This window comes from Crotalus tigris, unplaced genomic scaffold (assembly GCF_016545835.1).
Source record: "Crotalus tigris isolate CLP2741 ecotype Arizona unplaced genomic scaffold, ASM1654583v1 scf7180000017710.2780689, whole genome shotgun sequence".
Lineage (NCBI taxonomy): Eukaryota > Metazoa > Chordata > Lepidosauria > Squamata > Viperidae > Crotalus > Crotalus tigris.
In genome coordinates, this window is record NW_024096582.1 from 1,054,220 (window position 1) to 1,082,051 (window position 27,832).

Sequence of the window (27,832 nt, forward strand, 5' to 3'; positions counted from 1 at the left end):
AAGTAAGACACTGGCTTTTAGCAGCTTGATGGGGTACTAGGAAATAGGCAAGTGAATAATGTCCATAAAAAAGCAATATAGTATTAATTATATATTATTCTCATGCTTTAATGTCCATGGAAAAACACTTTTGAGTTTTTCTGCCATGGTGCCACAATAACTTGCTTTTGAGAATTATCCATATAATTCAATAAGAAGGTTAAACATATTACAGAAACATAATGACTAGATTCATGCATAGTATTAAACCATTGTGTACTTTTTTCACACGAGAGATGTTCTAACCTTACTTTTTGTGCACAAACCGAGCCAACAGAGGTTACTTGAGCAAACTACATTTCTTCAAAACATCCTCATCTAACTCAAATATGTTATTTGCAGGAAGTGGCAATAGATTCTCTCTCTTTCTCTCCCCCCCCCCCCCCGGCTAATCCTGGTTGGGCTGAAAGCAGACACTTTGGGCAGAGCTCAGAACACAAGTAGTCCTCGACTTACAACAGTCGGTTTAGTGACTGTTCAAAGTTACAACGGCACTGAGAAAAGTGATTTATGACCATTTTTCACACTTATGACCGTTGGAAGCATCCCCAACGATTAAAATTCAGATGCTTGGAAACTGGTTCATATTTATGATGGTTGCTGTGGGTCACGTGATGCCCTTCTGACAAGCGAAGTTGATGGGGAAGCCAGATTCACTTAACAACCGGGCCACTAACTCAACCACTGCAGTGATTCACTTAACAACTGTGGCCAGAAAAGTCGTAGAAATGGACTTAACAAATGTCTCATTTAAGCAATCTAAATTTTGGGCTCAACTGTGGACGTAAGCCGAGGACTGCCTCGCTGACCCTCCTCACTTCCAAGCAGAGACCCCACTACCTTGCCCCAAGTGCTCAAGACTAGATCTTGAGCTGAACTTTAACTGAAGCGTGCTCGCTTTCCCTCTTGGTTCTATGCCGCGCTATCTGGGGCGAAAAGGGGCGCCCGTGGAGCGAAAGACCGCGTGGGGGGGGGAGCAAAGGAGCCCCCGCCGGCTAGAAGAGCCGTGACGGCGGGGCGACAACTAGAAACACCGGCGGGAAGCGCAGCCAGTCGGAGATCTTGGCTGCGTGACGTCACCGCCCAGGCTGGCTATAGGCTGAGAGCCCACTTTTTGCGAGAAGCGGCGGCGGCGGCTTTGCCCGTTTCATTCAGCGCTTTCCGCAGCCCGTTGTCGGGGGGCATCCTTGCCACCTTCCTTCCCTCGCCCTCCCTCCCGTTCCGCAGACACCAAGGAGCAGGTGAGCTTTAAAAGTCCATCTTTCTTTCTTTCTTTCTTTCTTTCTTTCTTGCCTTCTCACAAAGGCTCGCCTTTGCTCAGTGCAGTTGGGGGGGCTTCCTCCAGAGACGCCTGCGGGGTTATAGCTGTCGTGCAGGCGGGGGCGGGTGTGCCGTGCGGAGGCGGCGGGGGGGGGGGTCGGGGGAGAAAACCCAGGAAGCTGCACAATGTCTAAACTTTCTCAACCTCCGGAACTTGAGGAAACGGTCAAGTAGACCAAGCTATCAAGCTGCTGAGTAATTGGGGTGGGTGGGTAGGTGGGTGGTGGGTGGGGAGTCCTTGCTGGGGTATATAAATTTAAATCTCTGTAACAGTCAGCAATCGTGACCTACGAATTTGCAAGGGCTCTCTCTTTCTCGGGTGTGGAGGACAGCCGGGATGAATACAATGCAGTCCTTGCATTTCTCACCTTTGAAAATCGCCTCTATAACAGATGGTGCCTTCTGGGGTGGGAATGGTACTGTGGCTGAAAGGATGAAAAATGGTAATGAAAGAGGTTTGGTTCTTTTTTTTTTTTTTTTTTTTTGGCTTGGATCCAGTGTTGTGTATTTGGTTTGTTTCAGGCATGGAACATTTATTTTTTATTTATTTTTATAATCTTTCTTTCCTCTAGCAAAGAAAAATGAGGGAGGTGTGAAGGGCTGGGCAAGGCATTCCGTCCCTAGCGTAAGGTGACAAGCATCTCAGTGGAGACATCTGCAGGAGACGTCTTTTAGGGGGAAGGAAACCAAACGAAACGACCCTCCTCAATGAGTGCGGAGCTGTCCAAAGGGTCCAGCCTCTCCCTGCCCCCCTGCCTTTTGAATAGGACATCTGGCTCTTCCAATGCCAGTAGCACCTGCATCACGCAAATGGGGCAGTTCTTCCAGTCCTTCTCGTCCACTTTTGTCTTGATTGTCTTGGTCGCCCTCATCTGCTGCCTGATTCTTCTTTCCCTGATCACTTTCCACATCCACAAGAGGAAGATGAAGAAGCGGAAAATGCAGAAGGCGCAAGAAGAATATGAACGGGACCACTGCAGCAGCACCAGCACCCAGGCAGGGGATTCGTGTGAAATACCCCAAGGAAAAGAATCATCCAGTCCAGGGAAAATCACCCAGGATTGTAGCATCCCCTCTCCTTCTGCTCCAGAAGCGCAGAATCCCCATCCCGAAAGATCGGGTTTGGAAACAGATATTCCCGGGCTCTTGCAAACAGTGGTATTGTCTTGATTTGATTGACTTCTGTTTGTGGGGACCTCACCAAAAGACTTTTTTTTTTTTTGGTGTTTGTATATATTTCAGTGGCTATTATTATAATCTTGAAGATAATGATGATTATTGCTAATATATATGAAAGAACTAACCGACCTGTCAGTATTCAAACGCATGTCAAATTAAATTGCGTTCTTCATTTACTTTTTTTTTTGTACTTGCAAACAGAAAGATGCATCTTTTTTTTCCCAAGCAGAGAAGACAAGGGAAAACTGCTCAGTGCTACCAAATATAAAACAATCTTCCCTGAAATCAGTGGTTCAGGCTTTACTATTGGGATGTACATACATAAATGTTTCTGGTTATATATTATAGCACATTTACATTTCATTCTTTTGGGATGTGTGGGTTACACAAACATGTGGTATTGAAAGGACTGGGTTTAAATCTACTGACAACTATGAAAAACTGAGGGAGAGTGTGGCGCGTTTTATACAAGGGAGGGTCTATTTCTAAGGGTGCATTCGAAGCCCCGTCCTGGGACCTGAGAGTGGGGGACTGGTGGTTAGTCCAATTTGAAACAACCAAGAATGCATTAACCTTTTTGTGAAATCTGTAATTGTTCTCTCTTCCTCTTCTGCTTTTCCAACTCTTTCACTCTCAATTTTAGAGATTAGCTTTTGTTTCCTTTTGTAGGATCAATATCTAAGTTTAAAAATGATCTCCACCCTCCAATGATTTTCACAATCCTCTTTTTTGGACAAAAAAAATGACTTTTTTTCTCTTTCTCTGCAGTATTACATACCCTATGTCTTGCAAACTGTGAATGCAGAACAGTTCAGCTATGCTTGTGTATCTATATCGATGAGAGAATGGAGTTATTACTTCATAGGAATGTTTTGGGATGTATCTGTCTCTTTTTAAGACATTTCTTTAGTGTATCAGCCTTTTTCTTATATTAAATCTGGATCAAGATACGTTTTCAATGACTAACATCGTGATGTACAGTAATTTATTTTACCATCAGCTGTTGGTACTCTGGGACACCCACCTGATAAATCTTGTAAATTGTCTTCTGCAATATGTTCTGGTCCAACCAGACTTGCATTTTGCCCTGTTGAAAACCAACTTCAGCATTGATGTAGTATTGAGCTGTCTTCTAATGTCCTGATTAGATTATATATTTGTTTTTTCCTAACCTTTAAATGAACACAATGCAATGGCAGCATACTTCTGTTCCCCTCCCCACAGATCTCTCTTGTGAATCTGGACTATAGAGGTTTGGTGTTAAGGTACCATCTATTAAAAACAGGAAAGCATTTTAAAAGAGACTGCTGTGTTTTTACCCGCCCCCCCAACCCCCGGGAGAAATAATCATTCATTGCTTGAGGAAACTGAATGAATGGCTGCTTGTGCTGTATGTCTGTTAATATTAATAACAAGGAGAACAATTCTGCTTCCATTAAACCCTTTGAAGTGCCATTAATTTCAGTTGAAGAGACTTAACCTTAGGGCACAATCTTCCGTTCATATATATGGAACTAAGACTTCGCACTGAAAGATGCAAAGTAAACATTCACAGGACTACCCTGTAACTAAGCCTAAGTATTCATAACTGTATTTTGGTTCTCAACCAACCGTAGAGCTCACATGGATGACATTGGATCATTTATTCTCTCCCAGACCAGACTACTCTGCAGGGCTGTTGTAGGGATCACTTGAGGAGAGATCTGCCAAGATGTGCCTTGAGTTCTTAGAAAAAGAGAACATATATGCAATAAATAACAATATTTAAATGGGTTTAACTTTACGTAATTGTACTTAAGCTGGGTGGCTTTTAAAATAAACCTTTTAATTAAAAAGTTACTTCAAAAATAAATTGATTAAATATTTATTTATTTGATTTCCATAGCCACCCATTATGTATTTAATACATAAGTAGCTATTGTTTATCAGTAGAACCATAAGTTGGTGAGCTAACACTCCTAAAATCTCTTCTGTACAATATCCAGCTAAGTACTTGGTACATCTTAATTAATATCAAATATACTGCAAAACAACAGAAGAGCTATTTCACAAACGTTCAAAAATAAAAACTAACACGATGCAATGTTCTATCTTTAATTTATATTGTTCTGCCTGCTCTGTCTTTCCTGTGGTGATTGAAAGCAAGATTATGTACATTTTAATAATTCAATTGTAATACTTTAGAATATTGTGGGTGGCTAGAATTCTCAGAGAATAATAGCACTATCTAAACATACAATATTTGCAATGGTATTATGGTATCAAAATGCAAGCAATTCAATATCTCTCACTTATTTTCTTCTTAGGTTTTCCTTTCACTCTTGACCAATTAGACTGAAAAATTGCTGCTGAGTGAAATCTCTCTCTAGTGTTTAGAATGATAAAGCTAGAAGGAGCCATTCAGATAACTGAGCCCAGTCCTTTACTCCTGCAGAAATCCCAATTACACTGTATTTGACAGGTGTTTATCCAATGAAAGGAAGCTTAGCACCTCTTTCTGAAATTAGTTCTAGTGTCAAACTGTACCGTTCAAATGTTTTGCTGACATTTAATAGAAATCTGCCTTTTTATAATTTAAGCTCACTGTAGGAACAGATCATGGACATCCTTGGTGTGACACCTGTTAGAGTTGTTGGTTATCTTTTCTCAAAGCTAAAGTTGTCCAGTTCTGCAATCTGTTTTTGTTCTTTATTATTCTTGCTGTTACCATTCTTTGCACCTGTTCCTATATGTCAGGGGTCTTTTGTAGTAGCCAAAAGTGACCATAAAATTCAAGAGTGCTGAAGGATATAGTTCCCTTTATGCAATTTACCTATCATCTGTGAGAATAATTCAGAAGCTTAGGATGCTACATCTTCTTTCTGGCATTTTTATTTTTTCATCCCTTTTTAGTTCTTCTTTCTTTTTTGCTCCTTTTAATTCTTTGAAGGGCAGAAGTAAAATGCTGTAGAAATAGGTTTACCAACTCAGTAAAGTTATATCACAGTCCTGCTGAAATCAATATTTATGACTGTCTTGTCTCCTAATGATCTCAATGGGATTTTAGTTTAGTTGGACATATTTGGACATAGGCTGTTATCCATTCTAGGCTGTTGGTAGGGCTCATATGATGTGCTTCCATTTAAAATAGTTATAGGCTATATATAGAAAACTAGATTCTGTAATAGTGAGTAAATCTTAGCATCAAATCCTTGTTTTAATTTTTAGTGGTAGTTTTTGGAAGATGGACCATTTGGTTATGAGACCTGGCAGGGGTGTCTTCAGGGGAACCGGATGTCAAAAATATGAAGAGAGTGGTTAGCCTAAAACTAAGATTTACCACTTCAATAATCTTTAAGCACTGAAACTTTATTGAGATCTGTAAGCATTTGGTTTATTGATGAATTGCCAGGTGACCAGAATGATTTGGCACAATCTAGCAAGATTAAGCCCATTATGCTGCAAATCCACAGATATAAGTTCAAGACTTTTAACCTCTTTACCTGATGGCAAAGCCAATTAAACTCAAAGGGACTAACTGCTGAGTAAATTGCACCTTAACCTTAACTATTTATTTAAAAAGATTTATTTAATTTCTTTTCATTGGAAGCAATGAGAGTAATATCAGCTTAACTAGATTGAACTTGTTATGAAGAAATTCTTACTCATGCTGCCAAACCGTATGAGGTTACAGTTCATGCTAATGTAATGAAGAATAAGGATATCTGAAATTGAACATTTCCTTTTGTAGTGGCTTTTGTAGACCCACTGGCAGTTATGGAGAAGTATAAATGGAATATATCAAGAAATCTGAAAGACCTTTAAATTTTGAATACAAATAATAATAGCATCAATCCATTTGCAGAGCTATCTGTTTTTACTTAGCAATAGTTTTTTTTTAAAGAAACACTGGGTAAAAACACATAGTTTGCAATTAACTTATTTTGCAAACCTGAGATATATTTTATTTATACTTCAACATGAACAGCACCCAAACTATTGTTATTAGCAGAGTGTTGTGAAGGTTAATCAGATTTTCTGCTTAAAATTAATTTAACAAACTTTCAAATGCTGGCTGATTAATTTACATAAACAATCCAGGCAAAAGCAAGAACACCCAGAATATGTAGAGTTCCTTTTGATTTCTTGCAGACTGGCTGAAATTAGAAAGGTGTTTTTTTCCCCTCTCAAAGGGATTTGAGACAGCTATTTTCTGAAATCATTGTTTCAAGTTTTACAAATGCAATTGCTCTTCTTGATTTATCAGAAATCTATTGAGGATTATAATATAAATTTTGTCATTGTAGACACATTTACCCAGGAGCACATACCAAGAAGCTACTTTTATTATTAGAATTTTTTTCCTAATGGTTAGCTTATTGTACTTATTGTTACTCAAGAAATTATAGTTAAACATGGCTAAGCATGATATCTAAATCCAATTCATAATTTTCATGACTTGGAAATATAGAAAAATAATGTGGTGTTAATGAATGTGGGGAAAATGGCAGTACATCCACACGTAGTCAAAGCCTAATTTGAAGAAAGAAAAGAAACAGAAAAGTATTTTACTTTTTGGCTCAGCTGGCCTTTGCTGCTGTTTTTAGAAGATTACAGAGAAGAGGTGTGTTTAGATTAACTTAGACGGAATAGAGCTTCTGGAATTGATTGTGGTTATCGCTGATTTTTCCTCAGTGATTTCAACACTATATATTGCTTAAAAATAATTCCTCCCTTCAAGAGTGAAATTAACTAATTCAGAATTCCCTTGCCTTTATGATTAATTTATCATAAAATTGAGCAGCAAAAGGGTGAGGTTGCAACAAAAAAAATGAACCAAATACACTTCCATCTCACAGTCAGACTTCTTAATCACTTTTCCTTCTCTATTTAATGTTTGCAAAGCAACAAGCAAAACTGGAACCAGCAAAGTGTCCAATTAGGGCCTGTGTGTTTTGGTGCACCAGCTGCTTGGCAACTTTTTTTTTTCAATGCCAGAATGGGAAAAAAAATCTAGGAGGTTTATCAGAAACTTGGCAGAACTTAATAGATGGCTTAGTGAGCTGCATAAAGCTGCACACAGCTTGTATAGAGTGACCAAAAAAGATCACCACCATATCAGAAGCAGTAAAAGTAATTTTTCTCTGAGACAAAGTTATCAGTTCACTGCCTATTATATTATCTAATTGCAAATATCACTTATGAGCCAGCAGTGTGCTGCAGCTGCCAAAAAAGCCAACACAGTGCTAGGCTGCATTAATAGACAGATAAAATCAAGAACACGTAAAGTGTTAATGCCACTTTTGATGCCTTGGTAAGGCCACACTTGGAATACTGCATCCAGTTTTAGTCACCACGATGTAAAAAAGATGTTGAGACTCTAGAAAGCGTGCAGAGAAGAGCAGCAAAGATGATTAGGTGACTGGCTAAAACATATAAGAAACGGTTGCTGGAATTCGGTATGTCCAGTTTAATGAAGAGAAGGACTAGGGGTGACATGATAGTAGTGTTCCAATATCTCGGGTTGCCACAAAGAAGAGAGAGTCAAGCTATTCTACAAAGCACCTGAATGTAGGATAAGAAGCAATGGATGGAAACTAACCAAAGTGAGAAGCAACCTAGAATAAGGAGAATTTTCCTGACAGTTAGAACAATTAATCAGTGGAACAACCTGCCTCCAGAAGCTGTGAATCCTCCAAAATGGGAAGTTTTTAAGAAGAGATTGGACAACCATTTGTCTGAAATGGTATAGAGTTTCCTGCCTGAATAGGGGGTTGGACTAGAAGACCTGCAAGATCCCTTCTAATTCTATTATTATTATTATTATTATTGTTGTTGTTGTTGTTGTTAAATGTACTCTTCTTTATTTTGATTTTTTGAATGTTGAATGAATCCTGACAGTGGAGCATTTGTCACAAGAAAAGTAATTGCTTTTAGCATCCAATGACATGGTGAAGCCTGTGTGGTGGAGTCATCTCTCTATACTTTGAAACTGTTGGGGTTCACTGAACAGAGGCTATCCCAGGGTACCCTCCCTGCATTGCAGAGACCATGGGCTTAGCTTTAAATCCTATGAATGTGATGCTTCATTTGTAATCTGGAGTAGTACAATCCACCTTTCCATTTTAGGGTTTTATAACCAGTAATTGACTCTTAATAGGTAAGGATTCTGTGTCTAGTATCGTCACGGCTTAATATATGTGAACCCTACAATGGTTTCAATTTCATTGTTTATAAGGTATGAGAAAAATATATTAGAGTACACATTCAGAAAGGCTTATGGTATATATGTGCTATTAACTGCCTATTTCTACTTCCACAGTTCTAACAAGATCATTTTTCAGAATTAACATGTTTACAATGGCAATTAGCTGGAGTCCTTTGAGTTACAAGAAACAGGAATAGAATTTGCCAAGATCTGAAATGTACAGGATATGTAGTCTCTTGAGGACTGACATTCCCCCCCCCTTTAAAAAAAATGATATATAGCAGTTAACTGGCTGTTACTACATGAATTTAGCAGGAGGAAAGTTTAGGCTTCAAGGCTTAGATTTACCTTTAAAGACTTAGATTTTTATTTTCATGACAACTGATATTATGGTTATTAATTTCAATTTGTTGATAGAAGAGATAATACTGTTTATCAAAGCAATTATCAGAATCTGTAGTTAACATAGCTACTGCAATTTTTTTTCCATTTTTCCCCTTCTCCAGGGAGAACTGGTAGCAGGTAGCTTATACAGCTTCCATGCTTTTATCTACACATTGTCCTAGGTATGTTAGACAAGGATGAGATTCTTCATTGGGCAAGGTTAAAATGGAATGGATGTTTTGTTTGGCCACAACATGATATATGAACACAGCAATAATATTTTGTTAATCTGGATTTAGGAGTAAGTTGTGTGAACGCAAAATGATTTTGAATTTCCTGAGATAAGCCTGGCTTTCATTATGATACAACTGGAAGACTAAACAATATCTCTGTTAAACAGTATGCTATATTTTCTCTGCTTTTTCAATAGGAATTTCCCATAAGGTTCAACACAAGGCACCAGATTGATGTGCTTTAATCTCACTATGGTTTCCTGCAGGATATTAGAAACTGCATGAATGAATAAGTATTATATCTCCTGTGCCTCATTTCCCATTTTTCTTCCACAACAGAGTTTTGATGTTTCATTATGTTGTTTTTAGAAGAAAGTGCCTATTTTTATTTTTATTTTCCTCAGCTTTCATTCTTTTGAAATTCATTTATCTAGCTTAAAGGGAATGATGAAATTTCAGTAATGCAGTTTTCACCATATTGTAATTCATCAAAATACTGATAGCGCCAGTATGGCAGATATTCTGTTGAAAGTCATATCTGTTCAGAAAATTTCAATAATGTTTGGGTTCAGACAAGACTATGGGTAAAATTATATTCTGTTAATTTCAGAGAGATCTTTATGAACTGAAATGAGAAATCTTGTCATCTTGGCTCCCTGAACTACAAAAGGTTTTGCTTTTAAAAAAAAAACCTGGTATATTTTTTCCTTATGAGAATCTGAACTACCACAATGCCAGTTATACAGAGAAAAATTCAGAAATATTTTAATGAAAAGAATTAAGGTTCACCCCAATTTTAGGAATGAAGCAAACCAAAATGTAACCCCAGTATAGTAAATAGGAAAGCAGAACTGTGCTTACTGATGATCAGTGTAACAGATTGGGAAATAATTTTTATGCTTTCTTTCTCTTTCTGTAATATTCAAATATTACTGTTATTTAATTTATTTTATTTTTAGATTAACCACTACTGAAGCCTTTTGTGTGAGTTATAATAAAGCTAAATGTAGCAGTCTAGAATTTATAGAATCTATTTAGTTTGTACTGAAGTCCTCAGCTTCAAATTGGGATAGGGATTAAAGGGACAAAGCTAGAACCAGGAGACTATGAGTTCTAGTCATGCCTTGGGCACAAAGTCAACTGGATGATTCCTTCTTTTTCACCCCTAGGGAGAACAAGGCAACAACTTCAAAAATGTTGAGAAGAAAATCGCAGGGACTTGTGCAGACAGTCACCAAGAATCAAGAGGGATTCCAAAGCATAAATTGCACTGAACTCCAATGAGTCAGGTTGAAGATGTTAGCCAAACTAGCGCTTGGGTATATACTGAATATTATCAAAGTTTAACTGAACTCAGAATTATTCAGCAGTGAGCATTTATTTCTAGCCTGTCTTGTTTTTGCAGAATTACAAATCAGCAATACTACAAATAATCCCCAAATACACTAAAGTAGAGAGTAAGGTTGATAATTAGAAGGCCTTGTTTCATAGTCTTCCCCTTATATATATATATACTCTACAATAATATTGGTTTAAAATGAAAACAAAAATCTATTTAAGATGACACATCAGGACAGTGAAGCAGGCATTGCTTAAAAAAAACTAAAGCCATTAAGATTGAAATGGTAATTTAATTATAACTCTTTTACCAGCTGCATTGCACACAAGTGGTATTTGCAGATGTATTTGTTTCATTGGTCAGATTTTTAAACCTGCCTATCTCGCTCACAGAGGGACTCTGGGCGATGTACAAATAAAATCCTATCCTTTGGCTTTTTTGCCAAACAGCAAAATGGCTGGTGAGTTTCTAACTGTCTCACTTTTGCATATGGGTGTCTCCAAGGATGGGATATTAAAGTTCCGGATGCTACTCTTGTGGAAACAGCAAGAAGACCAAGCTTTCGATGGCTAAGAATCTGCCATCATCGCCAGGGTATAAACTAACCAGTGAGGAAACCTGCTTATGAATACAGCCGCACTCGCACTCTGCACATGGACCTCGTGACGGGTCCCAGCCGACTGATTCTTACTTCACTTACAGCATTTGATGATATATATATTCCTACATTGTTAATAATACAATACCAGGAAGAAAGATTTCCATTGTCTTATTTTTGAAACATAGTATAGTATTCTGTAGATTTAGAAATTATTCATGAAACATGTATACCAAAAATGGTAGGAATCATAATAGCCCATCTTAAATCTATAAGTTGAGAAGTTTTGGGGATTTGCAGATTTTCACAAAGCCAAATCCTATGCATATTTACTCAATACGTTTTCTTATAGCTTTTCCAACCTTGAGTTCTCAAGATGTGTTTAATTGAACAAATCTTTAGGGTATCAAAATTGGATTAAACTATCTTTAATGTGCCTTACTTCCAAGTGAACTGGCCACGGAATTGCATCAAAGTAAAATTACTAATGCTATTTTTGCTATTCTTTGCATTACTAACAAGTTTTATGTTATTTTTTACTTTACTTTGCACACATTAGGCTGCAATAACTTCCTTTTCATACATAGTTGCTTATTCCAATTTAGTTTTAATTCCCTTTGCAATGAACACCTTATAATAATCAAGTCAGTTGGTTTATAGCTGATATGGAATTCTCTCTTTGTACCTGACTTATTTTGTAGAATACTGGAAGTTGACAAGCAGGAGATCACATCAGTAGATAATAAACAGCAACTAATTCTTCTACTAATTTTAGAATGAGCACATTAATTTTGATATATAAAGTTCAGAGTTAAGAATGATGGATAAAAAATACACAGCATTTTCATGCATATCAACCAGTTTAATACCAGGCTGCTAAATATAGTTATAAATCAGTGTTTAGCTGATCTTTATAAAGCTGTTGTAGCTTGTGATGTATTAAACATTGGTTCTAAAATATATACTACATTGATATAAATGTACTGTACTTAATAACATGTATTTTGTTTAGTTAACCTATTGAACAGCTGCACTATAATCTTCACAACTTTTTTTTTCTAAAGCTTATTTTCTTAAAGCCATTACTCATCTTTCTTTTGTAACTTTGTGTACGTGGGAAAGAAAGGAAATGTGTGTGTGTGTGTGTGCGTGTGTGTGTGTGTGTGTGTGTGTGTGTGAGAGAGAGAGAGATTAGAAAATGAAAAGTCAGTAAAATTGATCAGCTATAAAGGGGAAAATAGTGGCGACAACTGAGCTCTTTAATGCTTGATGCCTGAGAAGGCTTTTGTGTTAGACAAAAGCTATTTTTATATATCAACTTATTTGCAAGCCCTAATATTTACTTAGTGTGAACAACTGTATTTACATGTCTGATAGATCTGGAATCTACCAACTATAATAAGGCAACTCACTATATTCTGATAAAGTGTCTTACTATGTTGGTAAGATTTTGGTAAGATGGTAAGAAGCAAAGATACAAAAGATTGGTCATTTAAAGAAAAACCAGTGCTTTTCCCTTGCATCTTTTCTATTTTACCTTTTCATGTTTACTTGGTGTAACTTGGCTCACAGCAAGGAATGGAGCAACCAAACAAAAGCAGAGGCCTGGTACCTTCACCGTGAAATTGAAGGGATTATTATTGAGGATTAAGCATCCTATATTTTTATTGGTTATTTTGCTCATGTCTCTAGACCTTGACTTGGCAACATTGGTCTGAATGCATCAAATATTCTGTTCCCTAGATCAGTTTTTATGGTTGTGTGTCATGATGGTTGAATAACTACAGGTTCACATAAACAGCTTGATTTATATGATTCTTGCTTATACAGCCAATTGAACTAAATCAAGGAAATAAGCATTTTAAGTATTAGCCAGGATTTATTTTTATTTATTATTTATTTAGAGTATCTATAGCCTGTCTATGATCCAGGTCCCTTAAAACAAGAGACTGTATCTTGTGACAGACTATAATCTCTAAATCAAAATAAAATAATACAACCAAGTAAAATCATAATCTAATTTAAAATACCCCATTCAAGGGACCATATAATAAACAACCTTGACAAAGGAACACTTAAGGGACAAAAGATACAGTCAAGGTAAGGATGCTAAATCTCAAATGGAGGAATGATTAAACAACCAAGGCTTTGTCTGGCACCAAAAGACAGGTAACATTGGTGCTACTTTGGCTTCCATGGAAGGGAAATCCAAGCCCTGATAACACAGATTCCCTTTGATATCCCAATATATTAGGCCTGTTTCATCAATGAGTGTTGAGGGATCCCCAAGCCACCAAGGTCTTAATGATGAAACAACTGCATATTCAAAGAAGTAGTTCCTCAAGTGATCAGGAAATGTAGAGAACAAGGGACAAAACAGTGCAAGAACCATTATCTAGGCAAAAAGAGTAGAAACTATAAATTATTGGAAGCAAGATAATATTTGAAAATGGCTCAGGCAAATTATCTCCCTGATTTAAGATCACCTCAGATGGGGACTGCAGACAAGAAATTAAAAGATGCTTGCTCCTGGGAAGGAAAGCTATGGCGAATCTAGACAGCATACTAAAAAGCAGAGACATCACCTTGCCAACAAAAGTGCATATAGTCCAGGCCATGGTTTTCCCAGTTGCAATGTATGGCTGTGAAAGTTGGACCATAAGAAAGACTGAGCGCCAAAGAATTGAGGCCTTTGAACTATGGTGCTGGAGAAGACTCCTGCAAGTCCCTTGGACTGCAAGGCATTCAAACTGGTCAGTCCTAGAAGAGATCAACCCCAACTGCTCTTTAGAAGGCCAGATCCTGAAGTTGAAACTCAAGTACTTTGGCCACCTAATGAGAAGGAAGGACTTACTGGAGAAGGGCCTAATGCTGGGAAAGATTGAGGGCAATAGAAGAAGGGGACGACAGAGAATGAGATGGCTGGATGGAGTCACTGAAGCAGTAGGTGTAAACTTAAATGGACTCCAGAAGATGGTAGAGGACAGGAGGACTTGGAGGAACATTGTCCATGGGGTCGAGATGGGTCACAATTAACAACAACAACAACGAGATGGGTCACAATTAACAACAACAACGAGGAGGAGGAGGAGGGAAGCAATGCACATCAGACTTGCAAGATTCTATTATTATAGCCTATTTCAATGAAATTTATTTCTAATCTTCCTATGAAGTTGATTTTTTGATGTATTATACCTAGTGGGGATGGCAGGATTTTAAGGATTTTTGTTACTCAAACTATTGGCAGACCACCAATGAAATCCATTTAGATTGATGTTGCATAGTTTCTGGAAGGTGTTATGCACAACAGCCTAACTGCCATGTTTTGTACCAGTTGTAATATCCAGGTTCTTCAAGGACATGCATATTTAGAAGCTTTACCAAAGAGATTACCAGAGCATGGATTACTGAGGCCAGGAGCTCTCTATCCATGCAGAGTTAGAATTGTTAGATTAGACACAGCTGACTGATGCACTCTAAGCCACCAATGCTACTAAATCTCAATTGACATAGAAGAATCCAGAAATATACCCAAACAACATGTCTTCTACTTCAAAGGAAAGTGCTGTCCAGGACTGGAAACTTACCATGCCTTTGTCTTGAGCATGATTCAGCTTTAGTTTATTGGTCCTTGCCATCCTATTACAATTTCTAGATCCTGATCCAACAGATCAACAGTTTAATCATATTGGCACATAATACACAGCAACTGGAAAAAAGATTAAGGCATTTGACTCTCAGAGGTGTGATAACAAGTTGTCTCATAACAAAAGACCTTTCTCCTTCATAAGCTCACCATAGAATACATCGGAGGATTTGTCAGTTGTCATTACAACAATGAGCTCTGCTTTTCCAGTGACACTTATTCAAGACATGGTTTCTAGAAAGATTCAGCATTGCTCATTATTTTAGCACTTTAGCATTTAATTTTTACTAGAGGATCTAGAAGCATCTGGAAAAATAGATGTTACATTATATATTACAGATGTTGCAGAATTTCGTTCACTCCTCATTCTTAAGACAATTAAGCTAATTCATGTTTCCTGACTAATACAGAGATTGGAACACAGTTACCCTTTGCTCCCAAACATTTCTGGCTTTGCAATAACTTTCTTACACAGAGAATATAAAATTGGATGTATACAAAATTCAAATTTTTGTGCCTCTTTTGAGATTACAGAGTAGTGATACCAGTTAAGTCAACAGGTTTATAACTGACCACATGCAAATTGAAAATGACTAGATAAAACTTAAATATAATTCTAGTTTGTAGTGAATTTGGATATGCCTGTGAAGAGAGGGGGAGATAAATCATCTTGGACATGAGAAAAAGTTGAATTCCATAGAGGAAGTACTTTTATCAGACTAATTATAATATTTCAACTGGCCTATAATTTATCATAACACCCAAAGCCAGATGTATACCATCCAAGAATGCTTTTATCTATATCTGTATATTAATATATCTGCAGCTATGTCTTTTGAATAGAAAGAGTTTGATTCAAGATGCTGATTTAACTTCCTCAATGTGTGTTCTAATAGCAATAACATTTACACTTCTATACCACCCCACAGTGCTTCACAGCAACTTCTGGGTTTACAATATTAGCATATTGCCCCCAACAATCTGGGTCCTCATTTTACCAACCTCAGAAAGCTGGAAGGCTGAGTCAACCTTGAGCTCATCAGAATCAAACTCCTGGCTGTGGGCAGAGTTATCCTGCAGTACAGTACTGCATTCTAACCACTGTGCCACCATGACTCTTAATAACCTGGATGATGAATAGGCCAGTAAAACATTCAATGGTAAGAGAGTAAAGTTAACCTTCTATCTTCTTCTACTTAAATGACCAGGGTTAAATTATTATATTTTGGACACATTTTTTGAAGCCTGAATTCTCTTTAGAAGCCTTTAATGCTGGAAAAGATGAAAGGGAAAAGAAGCAGAGGACCACCATTAATATGGTATATGAACTTAATTACAATGGCAATTGATGCACCATTAGAAGTCCAGAAAGATTCAGTTGGGGACAAATCATTGTGGACAAGGTCTATCCATGTGGTCCCTGAGAGTCAGCACTGACTTGATGGCACTTTGTCAATTAAAAAAAAAGCCCACTTCTTCTTGAGTTAAAATCCCATGAACATTATTTCCAATCATCCAAAGAACTATTATATTTTAATTCTGATTCATTTTATAAATCATATTATATTTTCTAATATTAAGTTTTCTATATTAAAGCAAAGAATATGATCCCTGCTGCTGTATCCTAGTTCTTAATTATTCAAATGAAAAGAAAGATGAATCAATATATCATTGCAGTTCTCGGAAATCTGAACTCTATGAATAGTTATTTAGTTTAGCACTTAAGATTTAACTGCAGGATCATCAGTAATTTCACAGAAGAAATCTGCATTGAAAATTGTTCAAATAAGGTAGCATTTAGGTGACAGAATTGAAAAGAAAAAGAGCGTGATAAAGATGAAAATAGCAAGATAAAAATAAATAAAATATTTGTTCACCTATTTGTTAAAATATTTGCATCTAATGTATATTAGCACAAAATCTTTGTGGGCAAATGTTTACCAATCAAACAGACCAAAAGCTGCAGCCTGCTAACTTAAAAAATCTTCAGCACCCTGGAGAAGAACCAATTTCCCACCTCAGCATCGCATATAACAAATTAAAGCTGAAGACTGCTTTGACTTTCACTATGTTATGTATTTTATGTGCACTTGCAATTTTCCATTAGTGACCTCAGTCAATTTAGTCAATCTTTTCTTTTCAGTTAAAATAGCCTCTATCTTGAATAATGGCCAGAGGCCTGCTGCTTTTAATTCTATAGCATTAGTTTTGCATTTGTCTTTTATCACACTTGATGTTTGGTATGTCTGGAAGATTCTTCAGATAATGGTTGCTTATTTGTATTTTGAACACATGCCTGTTATATTGATATTTTTCTTGCCACTGAGCCTGCAATCCTAAAATAAAAATTCTGAATCTAATTTATATAAATTACCAGAATTGATTCCTTTCTATAGATAATGTTTAAATGTGTAACAAGGTTTCTTATAGTTATTTCAGTTCATAAGTTCAGTTTGTTCTATTCTCATACTGGTTCAATTTTTTTCCACTGGAAATCGTATGTATCTTTGCATCTATTTTATTCTTGACATAATACATCTTCATTTGCTTTAACAAAGGCTCTAAATCTCACTTGTTTGTTTGTTAGATTAAATCCTCCCTTTTGTACAGAAGCTCAGCATTGTTTTTTCTTCCTTCCTCTTCCTCCTGTGAGGTAAGTTGGGCTATCACAAATGACTGGCCCAAAGTCCTGCAAAAAAAAAAAAAAATCAGAATAGAGCTGGAAGGGACCTTGGAAATCTTCTAGTCCACCCCCCTGCTCAAGCAGGAGACCCTGTACCATTTTAGACAAGTGACTGTCCAGTCTCTTCATATAATCATGGGGATCCTGCAAAGATTGTGTGAAAAACGGTCACAATGCACTTTTTCCAGTGACGTTGTAGCTTTGAACAGTCACTAAATGAACTGTTGTTAAGTCAACTGCTGTACATGCAAAGCAACAGAATAATAACAATGCCACTAAAATGGAAAATAAAGAATATAATAAAAAGGATAAATAATAATACAACAGCCGCACTACATGGGTTGATAGACATTAGACAGCCCTGAAGAGAATTAGGAATTCAGCAGACTGAGGGGTTGGGGAAACAAGGAAAAAATGGGACAAAACATAGCAGAGGTAAGAAAAGAATTCTCTGGAACAGGAAAAGGAGGCTGGAACAAGCCACTCTATCTAAACAATCTCTTTTTAACTTAAAAACAAAATAGAAGAGATTTGCATGTGAGACTGCCAAGATACCAGGGGAGACACTGGGGAATGAGTGGCTGACTGACCCAAGAACCTGGTGAACTAGATTCAGGGGGTCTCCTTGGCACCAGTCCAACCTGTTAAGCATTATGTATGTGTAGTGAGAAGTGAGGTAGAAGTTAACAAATAGAGAAAGTTATCCATTCAGGAGTGTCCATGGAGCAAAATAGTCAAGATGATAGTCAAGTTATGTGATTGAAGTCCACTCTGTTTTAGGTGCATCATAAGACATGTAAAAGACAGGTGACATTTCAATCACATGATTATGCTCATCATATTGACCATATTTACCACCCAAGAGACACTCCTGTGTGAATGCACATGAAGGAACCGTATATATGTATATGTGTCTTGGTGAGGGGAAAGTTTGCATAGGTTTGGTAAACATCCATCTAACAGTACTCTTTCTTGTTATATATTTTTGTAAGTTGGAAGTGCATTTAGTTCCAAAAATAAAATTTGTCTGCATCCCTATCTTTCCCCATGTCCTCCTTTCTTAAGATTTTGTAATAGCCATTTTACCACCGAGGGGATTCTCATAAAAATGCCCAGCTCCAAGTATGCTTTCAACACACTTTGCTACAAAAAAGACTCTTAGCTCTGGTGAAAAAGTGAAGGCATCCTTGAGTTTACTGTCATTTTACAGTTGTCAGCCTTAGTTTGTCTCCTGTCATAACCTGGAGAAAAAGAAAAGACTTGACAAAAAAAGGTCAACCATGAGCTTTCTGCTCAAGAAGTAGTGCCAAGCATCCCTTTTTTAAATCAGATTTCTCTCCATAATAATTAAGAAAAATCCTGCCTTTATTAGCCAATATTAGGCCAGTGGTATTTGGAGACAAATAACCCCAATAAAAAGGGATTGTTGGGTAAGCAGTTGTCTTTCAAAGTAGCCCAGTCAGGAAGTCGAAATAATAAGCACTGCCTTATAATTGCCCAGTTAGCCTTATAGTTGCTCAGAGTTTGTTAATAGTAAGATGGCAAATGAATGCAATAAATACATAAAAATATGTAAAGTTACAGTAAGATTATCTTGCAAGCCTGAAAGCACTCCTTCCCTTCCTTGCCTTCATTTTCCAGGGAAAGGGTGGAGATCCTTTCTCCAGCCCCACTTCTTCTGTGGGTTAAGGTATCTCTTTTCTAAGGAAGGCTGTGGCTCTTTCTTCTGTCCCTCAAAGTTATTCTCACTGCCCACTAGAATAGCACAGGTTTTATTCCCCCCCCCCACTATTTTGATTGAAAGCTGTATGTTTGACGGTTGTGACAGAAGCAGATTTACAAGGAGAGGGGATGAAGCACCACCTTAGAGAGCATAATTGAGGTGTCACCAAGGATAGCAAACGTTAGTTGTTTAATTGGTTATTTTTGCATATTTACTGCCAGGAAAAAGATTTGTCTTCTTGTCTCAGGGGCTCAAAGTACTGGTGTGGCTTGGGGTGTAGGAGTGGGGAAATCTTCCAGTTCAGGAGCAAAACATCTTAGGTTAACCATGGTGTGTCTGTAAGTCAGTGAATGAGACTTAATTCCCCAAATGAATTATGTAAAACATTTTGAAATACCAGACTCTTATGGAGAGTGTGACATCTTTACTGTTCTAACTGCCAAGGCAGCTTTTCAGAGTGCTTATTAGTGCACTGAGGGTGCAAGACTATTAAAAAGGAAGTATCATGTTTTGCTTTTCATTTAAACAGATGGATTACATTTCAGATGTTTTTGTATCTTTATTGTAGTTGTTTGTTAATTAGGAAATCCAAAATTAGTTCCCCCCCCTCCACTGATCCTTTCCCATGCTGTCTTTCTGGCAGACTAAATGGGTGTTACAAGGCAGTCACTTTGTTCACTGGCTGAATTTCAGTCCAACAATAATATAGAGACTCCTCTCCAGTATAGCAAAACCAGTAAATTAATGGTTGCCACTTGGATTATGTACAATCTAAGTGTTAAATATTTAATTGAAACCATAAAGAAATGCTGAATGGAATCTAGAATGACATCTAACAAGTGTATGCATTTTTAAAAGGCTACAACATGGGAAATTAAAAGGATAAGGTTTGAGTGTCTCACATATTGTATGATTCAAAGAGTTATTTAAATCTACAGTGCTGACTTATTGAGAATATTGTGTACAGTTCCAAGGGGGGAGATGTTATAGATAAGGAGGGAGGGGGAACAAATTGTAAATTTGATTCTAACCATAGGGAAAACACAGGAGTAAATTATCTTTACTAAATTTAATTTCATATTAATTAAACTAAAGTGAACACTAAATTTGACTTAATGTTTCTTAATGCCAAATTTTGATTTAAGATTTCTTTTTGTGTGTGCGTATGTATGTCCTTCCCACCTTTTGGAATGAAATAAGTCCAGATTTCAAGACAACACACGAGAAATCTGCCACATGATGTTATGACTACCACCCAAGATCATATTTTATGTTGCTTCTCAGCTGTATCTAAGATTTACTTTTTACCATGTACCTCAGTTAACTTATTCACTATAGTCTGAACTGAGATCAAAAAAAGGAATAAAAATGGTCTATCACCCAGAACATCACTTTTCTGGCCAGGTCCCTATTGCCTGTAGCTAACAGCATCTGAATATGATCGCAGGAGGTTCATCCCTAATTTTTCTCTCCTATTTATCTCATAATAATAGAATAACAAAATAACAAAAGAGTTGGAAGTCACCTTGAGGTTCAACCCCCTGCTCAAGTAGAAGACCCTATACCATTTTAGACAAATGGCTGTCCAATTCTTCTTAAACACCTTCAGTGTTGAAGCACCCATAACTTCTGGAGGCAGGTTGTTCCACTGATTAATTATTCTCACTGTCAGGAAATTTCTCCTTAGTTCTACATTGCTTCTCTTTGATTGGTTTCCATCCATTGCTTCTTGTCTTGCCTTCAGGTAGTCTGGAGAATAACAAGCAGAAGAGAAACTAGCAGAATGGTGGTTAAACTACAGCTTCCAGCATCTTTCATCATTATCTCTGATGGCTATTGCTGGTCAGTATTGCTATTTATTAACTTCCAGAGTAATAGAAGTACCAACATCCCAGGGCGAGTTCTCAAAATCAGCAAGATGGTGAATAGAGCATTGTGAGCCATGGCCTTTTCCTTTTGAATATGCCTGTGAGCACCAGGGAAGTTAAAAAACGCCAAGCTTTCACCGGCTTCTGCCGGCATCATCAGGGCTTAAAATGCTAGGAAGTGAGGAAGTCCTTTTATAGGTCAGCTAAGATCTGCGCCCAGCTCCTCGATTTTGTTACTGGACCTAATTGAGTAAATTGTGCTCCGGTGATCTTTTTCTTCTTGCGCAACTTATCCTTGTATACGGTATCACCTATCTTCTCTTCGTTGGGTTCTGGGTTGGGTGGAGTGCCCTCCCTGTCCCCTTGGGTATTCCCATCATCCTTTTCTTTTTCTCACCCAAACTTTCTAGATGGTTTGTATTCTCTCCTTCTCTTTCCCCCCCAATCCACATCCATATAGCTGTCGTTTCTATGGGTGCCGCTTCTTTCTCTAATATCCCCCACTCGTTTATTGTTGTTACTAAGATGATCCTGTGCACCGTTCTAATCTATCTGGGTCATTATTGTAAGGTAGGGTGGTTCGGCAATCAGTTCACCGATATTATGAGTCCACGAGTACACCCCTGCTTAATCATCACTTCTCTCTCTACTCCCTTCCTACCGTCTTCTGCATCTTTGCTCCACACACTACCATCCGGACTCTCCTCTCTACCGTCTGGATGGGGGGAGGGGGGACACTGGTCTCTCTGGACACCATCCCACTCATCCTTCACCTCCCTCGCCCCTCCAACACCTCCCATTCATGTGCGATCACAATGCGGTGCACTTGGGTCCATTAGAGCTGATATTATAGGATGCAGCGGGCCGGTTGTCAGGCCACTGCAAATACAGTCCCCCCATGCATCATCCTGCTGGAGTTCATTCTTCTCCTCCCCCCCCCCCCGATTCCCCATCTGTGCGTCACCGCTCTCAAAGCTGTTCCACACTCCGCATAATTCTGGTTGAATTGGCGTCGCCAGGTGGGGGGGTCTTGTTATCTCTGGGCCGATCACTTTCCCTCTCCTAGGTTGCAGGTGGGTGGTTGCTATTCCGAGCTGTCTCCTCGTTTGCACATCTGCAGTACTTCTCTGTGTTCTAATTGGGGTGTCTTGGGTATTCCCAATGTAAAAGTTCCGGGCTTCAATTTTTGTCGCCTCTCTGATCTTTTGGAGGCGCGTACATGCCACGGGGATGGCGGGGGTCTTTAGATATTGTTCCTTTTCCATTGAATTATTTATATCCTGTTGGGGGGTTAACATCTCCTCCTTGATCTCCCTTGTTGGTATATTAAATGTGCCATCAGATTGTCCGCAACGGGGTGGGCGATTGTCCACACTCCATGATCTTAATGCTAGGTGCGCTGGGCAGAGGTCAATATGCCGGTTAATCGAGTCTCTGTTGGAGAGCCACACTTCTTTGAGTAAGCGGCCTCCCTTCGTGTTGTCACTGGCTAAGACGCGTACTTCATTGAAGTTGAAACGGTGGCTAGATTCCGCCATTTGTACCCATACTTGGGAGCACTGCTCGCCCCTTTTACTGCCAGTTTATGTTCGTGGACCCTGGTCTTTACATGTTTAGAAGTCTCCCCAACATAGTTACATGGCCAGTCCATATAGTCAATCCTGTATATGACTGCCGATCTCTCCATGCTGGGGAGCGGGTCTTTTAGACACATAATAGCAGCGCATAGCGTTTGATTAGGTTTATGCGCTACTTTTACATTATATGGCGCTAGTAATCTTGCTGTTGCCTCTGAGACATTGCAGATATAGGGGAGGGTAACACGTGTCGTCTGTGATATTGATTCATCGGTTAATGGGTTACTCCGGGATTCAAATGGAATACTGTAATGTTTGATGAATCTTCCCGGGTACCAATTGCGCTTGCATATCCGGAAGAGGTAGTTTCTTTCTTCTTTCTTTGCTCTAGCAGTACTACAGTGGGACTCCACTCGTTTAAACAAAGTTTTAATACAACTGACTTTATGGGCCACTGGATGGTTACTTTCATAATGAAGAATCCTATCCGTGCAGGCTATCTTTCGGTATACCCTTGTGTCCAAAGATCCATCCAGTTGGCATTGAATTAATACATCTAAAAATGCTAATGAGCCCCAGTTTTCTTCTTCCATTGTGAACTGGATGTCTGGGTATACCGAATTCAATATGCCCATGAAGTCAGTCTTGTGCTGCTTCTTGATGACTACATACGTATCATCTACATAGTGGGCCCAAAATTTAGGTTGGTACTGGGCCATCGCTATGTGTTCTAACCACCTCCGCTATTATACTGGAGATCGGGAACCCCATAGGTGTTCTCTTGGTTTGTTCAAATATAGTGCCCTGAAAGGTGAAGTAAGTTTTTAAACAGACTCCCACCAGTTTTATCAGGTCTTCAGTCTGGAGGGAGTCCTGTTGTTGTTCCAGGTCTTTTTGATTCAATCGGTCCCTTAGAACCGCAACCGCAAGGTCTTGTGGAATGGAAGTAAAAAGAGAAACCACATCAAAAGAGACCATTCATTCATCTTCCTCCACCCTCAGGGCTCTAATTTTATTTAGGAACTCGTCTGCCGATGTCACAGTAGTGTTGCTATTGTTGGCCAAGTGGCTGATGCGATTGCTCAGCCACTTGGCCAGTTCTGAGGTAGGGGTGCCCCTAAATGCAACAATAGGGTGGAGGGGGATGTTTGGTTTGTGAATCTTGGGTAGTCCATAGAATCTGGCTAATGCCGAATCACTAGGATGTACCCTCCTCAAAACATCCTCACCCATCCTCCTATTCTGTTTTAAGCCATCAAGAAGTTTGTTGGTATAATTTTTGACTGTAATCATAGGATCTTTACTAACCACCTTGTATGCTGATCTATCATTGAGCAATTCAAGCGCTTTATTTACATATACCACCTTATCCATGACGACAGTTGCCCTCCCCTTATCTGCCGAAAGTATGACGATAGAGTCATCTTTTATAAGTTGTCCCAGGGCTTCCTTTTCACTCCTAGATAGCATTTGGTATGATTCATTAAAAGGCCTGTGACTTGCTCTTAACCTCCTCCCCCACTCCAATATGGCATAAGGCAGGTTCTAGTGCTGCCACGAAGTCAAGCGTACCTGCGTCTGTGAGGTTGTAGCCCACATCCCATTGCAGCAGGGTGAGTTGTGGTTGGATTAATGTCTTAGTTGATAAGTTGCATACCAATCTTCCTGAGGAGGTGTTGTTATTAGACTCGCGTAGATTACTCATTCTCCGTTGGAATACCTCTGTCATTTGTCAGTTTGTCTGCTCAGTAACTTGCTGGATGTGTAATAAATAAAACAACATGGTTTTAATAAATAAGACCAAGCTTTCGATGGCTAAGAGTCTGCCATCATCATCAGGGTATAAACCAACCAGTGAGGAAACCTGCTTATGAATGCAGCCACGCCTGCACTCGGCACATGGACCTCGTGACAGGTCCTAGCCGACTGATTCTTGCCTCACTTACAGCATTTGGTGATTCCTTCTTATGGCCCTTGCTTACATTTACGTAGTTGCCCACCTCCCCATTCCCTTTTGTTCTCAAGTCAAGAAGGGAACGTGTATTTCCCCAAGTTAGAGTGTCCTCCACATTATTGAGTTGATTCTTCTTCCTGTGCTCTTCAAGGTATTTCTCTCTTCCACTTCTCCGGCACGCATCATACTCATTTGTATTTTTGTTGTCACAATATTTCACACTAGGGGTTCTACCTCGACCCTCATATTCCAGCGCATTTATTCTTACCACCCCTCCAGCATCCCCACGATCTTCACAATTGATCTCATCTATACTTTTGTTTCCCCCCACAGCTCCTAATGTATCATCCAATTGAATCCAAGGTCCACCTTGTTTCACTGTAACAGATGTTCTCCGAGATGTTTGTGTTAACTTGGTGTCTATTCGATGTCCTCTGTGCTCTTCCTTTGTGCAATCCAGCACAATTCCCAATCCGGTTGCCTCTCTTTCAGCCTTCTGTAGTGCCACTCTCTGAGAGCGTGTGACTACTCCTATAGCAGGGTGGCTGTAAGTGCTGGTCTTCTGTGCGTTTTTCGGGAGCACGACTCTATCTCGGTAATTCCGATCAACACAACAGCATAGCAAAGGTATTGTTTTGCCATCGCTCGTAGCAGTCGTTTTCCTTTCTGAGTTCATATACGCTCCTAATCCATCAGCGACCAGATGCATTGTAACAAGAATATCATCGGGGACGAGGGGGTCAGTATGATCATTTGGGTGACAGGCTTGTTCCATGTCAATTGGGATACATGTCATTCGTGTTTCTAAGTACTGAATACGATGTAGGGAGGTGTCCAAAGCATCCAGGGGTGGGCTACTGACATCAATAGGTTTCTTAGTTTGTGACAGATATACGTTCAGATTGTTAATCGAGGGAACTCTGGATTGTGGATTTTTCTCTTCCTTATTGCCAGTCTCCTCTGATAGATGCTCAAAATTTTTGTTGTTCGGGTGTTTTTTCCGTACCGATCGCGTACGTGTTTCCCACGCCTTCATGGCCTGATACGCTGGACGTAAGTCCACATGTTGGTTAATTAATTTGTTATCTGAAAACCAGGCCTCTTTGAGCAGTCTACCACTTTTAGAGGTATCACTGGCAACTACCCTCACACCGTCAAAATCGAATTTGTGTCCAAACTCCACCATATGAGTTAATATCTGGGAATACTGCTCACGTCTTCTTATTGCCAGCTTATGTTCCTGAATTCTTGTTCCGACCCTTTTTGAAGTCTTTCCCACCTAGCTGCTTGGGCAATCACTACAATTAATCTTGTAGATGACTCCAGACTTCTCAACAGTGGGGAGTGGGTCTTTTGGTCTCATAATGCAGGAACGCAACGTCCAGTCGGGTCTATGTGCAATCCTTATGCCATAGGGTGCCAATATCCTGGCAGTAGCCTCCGAGACGTTGCTGATGTAAGGGAGGGTGATACGAGTTGTCTGGGATGGTAGCACCCCAATTGATGGATTTTGGGGTGGTTTGGATAGAGTACTATGGTGTTTAATGCTTTTAAAGAGCATTAAAGAGCATTTAACGCTTTTAAAGAGCGTTCTAATACAGCTGACCTTGTGGGCCACCGGATGATTGCTGTTGTAATGCAAACTCCTATCGGTGTGCATGGGCTTGCGATAGACCCGGGTAGTTAGGGTCCCATCTGGCTGGCGATGAACTAAGACATCAAGAAATGCCAGCTTGCCCTGATGTTCCTCCTCCTCCGTGAATTGCAGGTCCACGTACACCGAACTAAGTGTGCCCACAAAGTCAGCCTTCTGACTCCTCTTAATTATGACAAAAGTGTCATCAATGTTGCGGGTCTGCTGGTAAGATTATTATGCTGGTGTCTTCTTTCAGGTTAAGTAGTGCTGTCTGTTCCCCTTTGGGTAAGTTGCTTTTGGGTGGCTTGCTGGTGCAGAGGATGTTGGTGATTTCGAGTCTGATTCTGTTCGCGTCATCGGGGTTGATTTTGGTCAGGCTGGTTTCAACTCCACATATAATGGTTTCAGTGGGGATGTGTTTGGGAGCGACTGCAAAGTTGAATCCTTTGGAAAGGACATTGGTTTCAGCTTTGGTGAGGATCCTATCTGAGATGTTATGCACTGTTTGTTTCATGTGTGGCTGTGAGGGGGGAGGGGTTTGTTTCTGGCATTCTTGTAGTCTTCGGAGTTTGTTGGTGTGTGTGTCTGTCTTGAGAGTGGTCTGTGTTTCGGCTCTCCAGACGGCAAGTTGCTTGGATTTGTCCCAAAGTGCGGGGTGGATCTTGTTGCTGAGTTTGAGGTGAAGTGTGAGGAGATCTTTGTTGATTCGGTCTAGGAGGAATCTTTTTGTGTGAAGTTCATTTCTGATTAGGGCCAATTCTGTTCTTTTCAGGATGCGTTTGGAGTTGGAGTGGAATTTCAATTGGAAACCTGTGGGGATTAAATTTTGATCTCGGCAGTTGCGTAGGAATGCGAGGTCACATAAAATGGAAGCTCTTTGGACTTCGAGTTTTTCATAGGTCCTGGTCAGATGGTGGATATCCTCCCCGTATAGGTACAATATTTGTTTTCTGAGGTTTTCGCGGGTGTTTGTATGTAGGTCTTTGGTTATTCGGGTTTTCTCCCGCGTCAAATTGGAAGTGTCTTGGCGACGTTTTGACGAAGTCTCATTCATCATCTTCAGGCTGGTGTTTTTGGCTTCATGCTTCTAGGAGCAATGTGTGATCGTAGCTGTTTCTTCCTTTTAACTGCCAGTGGGGGTATGAACTGATTGGATGAGAGCTTGGCTGTGTTCCTACATACAAACACCCGCGAAAACCTCAGAAAACAAATATATATATATGTGTGTGTGTGTGTCTGTGTGTCTGTGTGTGTCTGTGTGTCTGTGTGTCTCTGTGTCTCTGTGTGTTTTCTGAGGTTTTCGCGGGTGTTTGTATGTAGGTCTTTGGTTATTCGGGTTTTCTCCCGTGTAATATTGGAAGTGTCTTGGCAACGTTTCGACGAAGTCCCATTCATCATCTTCAGGCTGGTGTTTTCAGCTTCGTGCTTTTAATAACAATATTAAAAATAAAAGAATGATTCCTGGG

At 39.2% G+C, this 27,832-nt stretch overlaps 1 protein-coding gene across 2 annotated transcripts; it reads left to right on the forward strand.

The window, feature by feature from the left end:
• The first annotated feature begins 932 nt into the window (after positions 1-932).
• Positions 933-3,784, forward strand: CUNH11orf87 (chromosome unknown C11orf87 homolog). 2 transcript variants are annotated; one of them, XM_039338559.1, is made up of 2 exons: positions 933-1,280; positions 1,932-3,784. In XM_039338559.1, the coding sequence occupies exon 2, from the start codon at positions 2,068-2,070 to the stop codon at positions 2,527-2,529; it is 462 nt and encodes a 153-aa protein (XP_039194493.1). In that variant the 5' UTR covers positions 933-1,280; positions 1,932-2,067; the 3' UTR covers positions 2,530-3,784. The 2 variants fall into 2 exon arrangements, with proteins under 2 accessions (XP_039194493.1, XP_039194494.1); XM_039338560.1 differs by lacking the exon at positions 933-1,280 and adding an exon at positions 1,678-1,802.
• The last annotated feature ends 24,048 nt before the right edge of the window (positions 3,785-27,832 follow it).

Bases quoted from the DNA above. Each gene is read 5' to 3' on its own strand.
- CUNH11orf87 (XM_039338559.1), top strand. From the start codon at position 2,068: ATGAGTGCGGAGCTGTCCAAAGGGTCCAGCCTCTCCCTGCCCCCCTGC.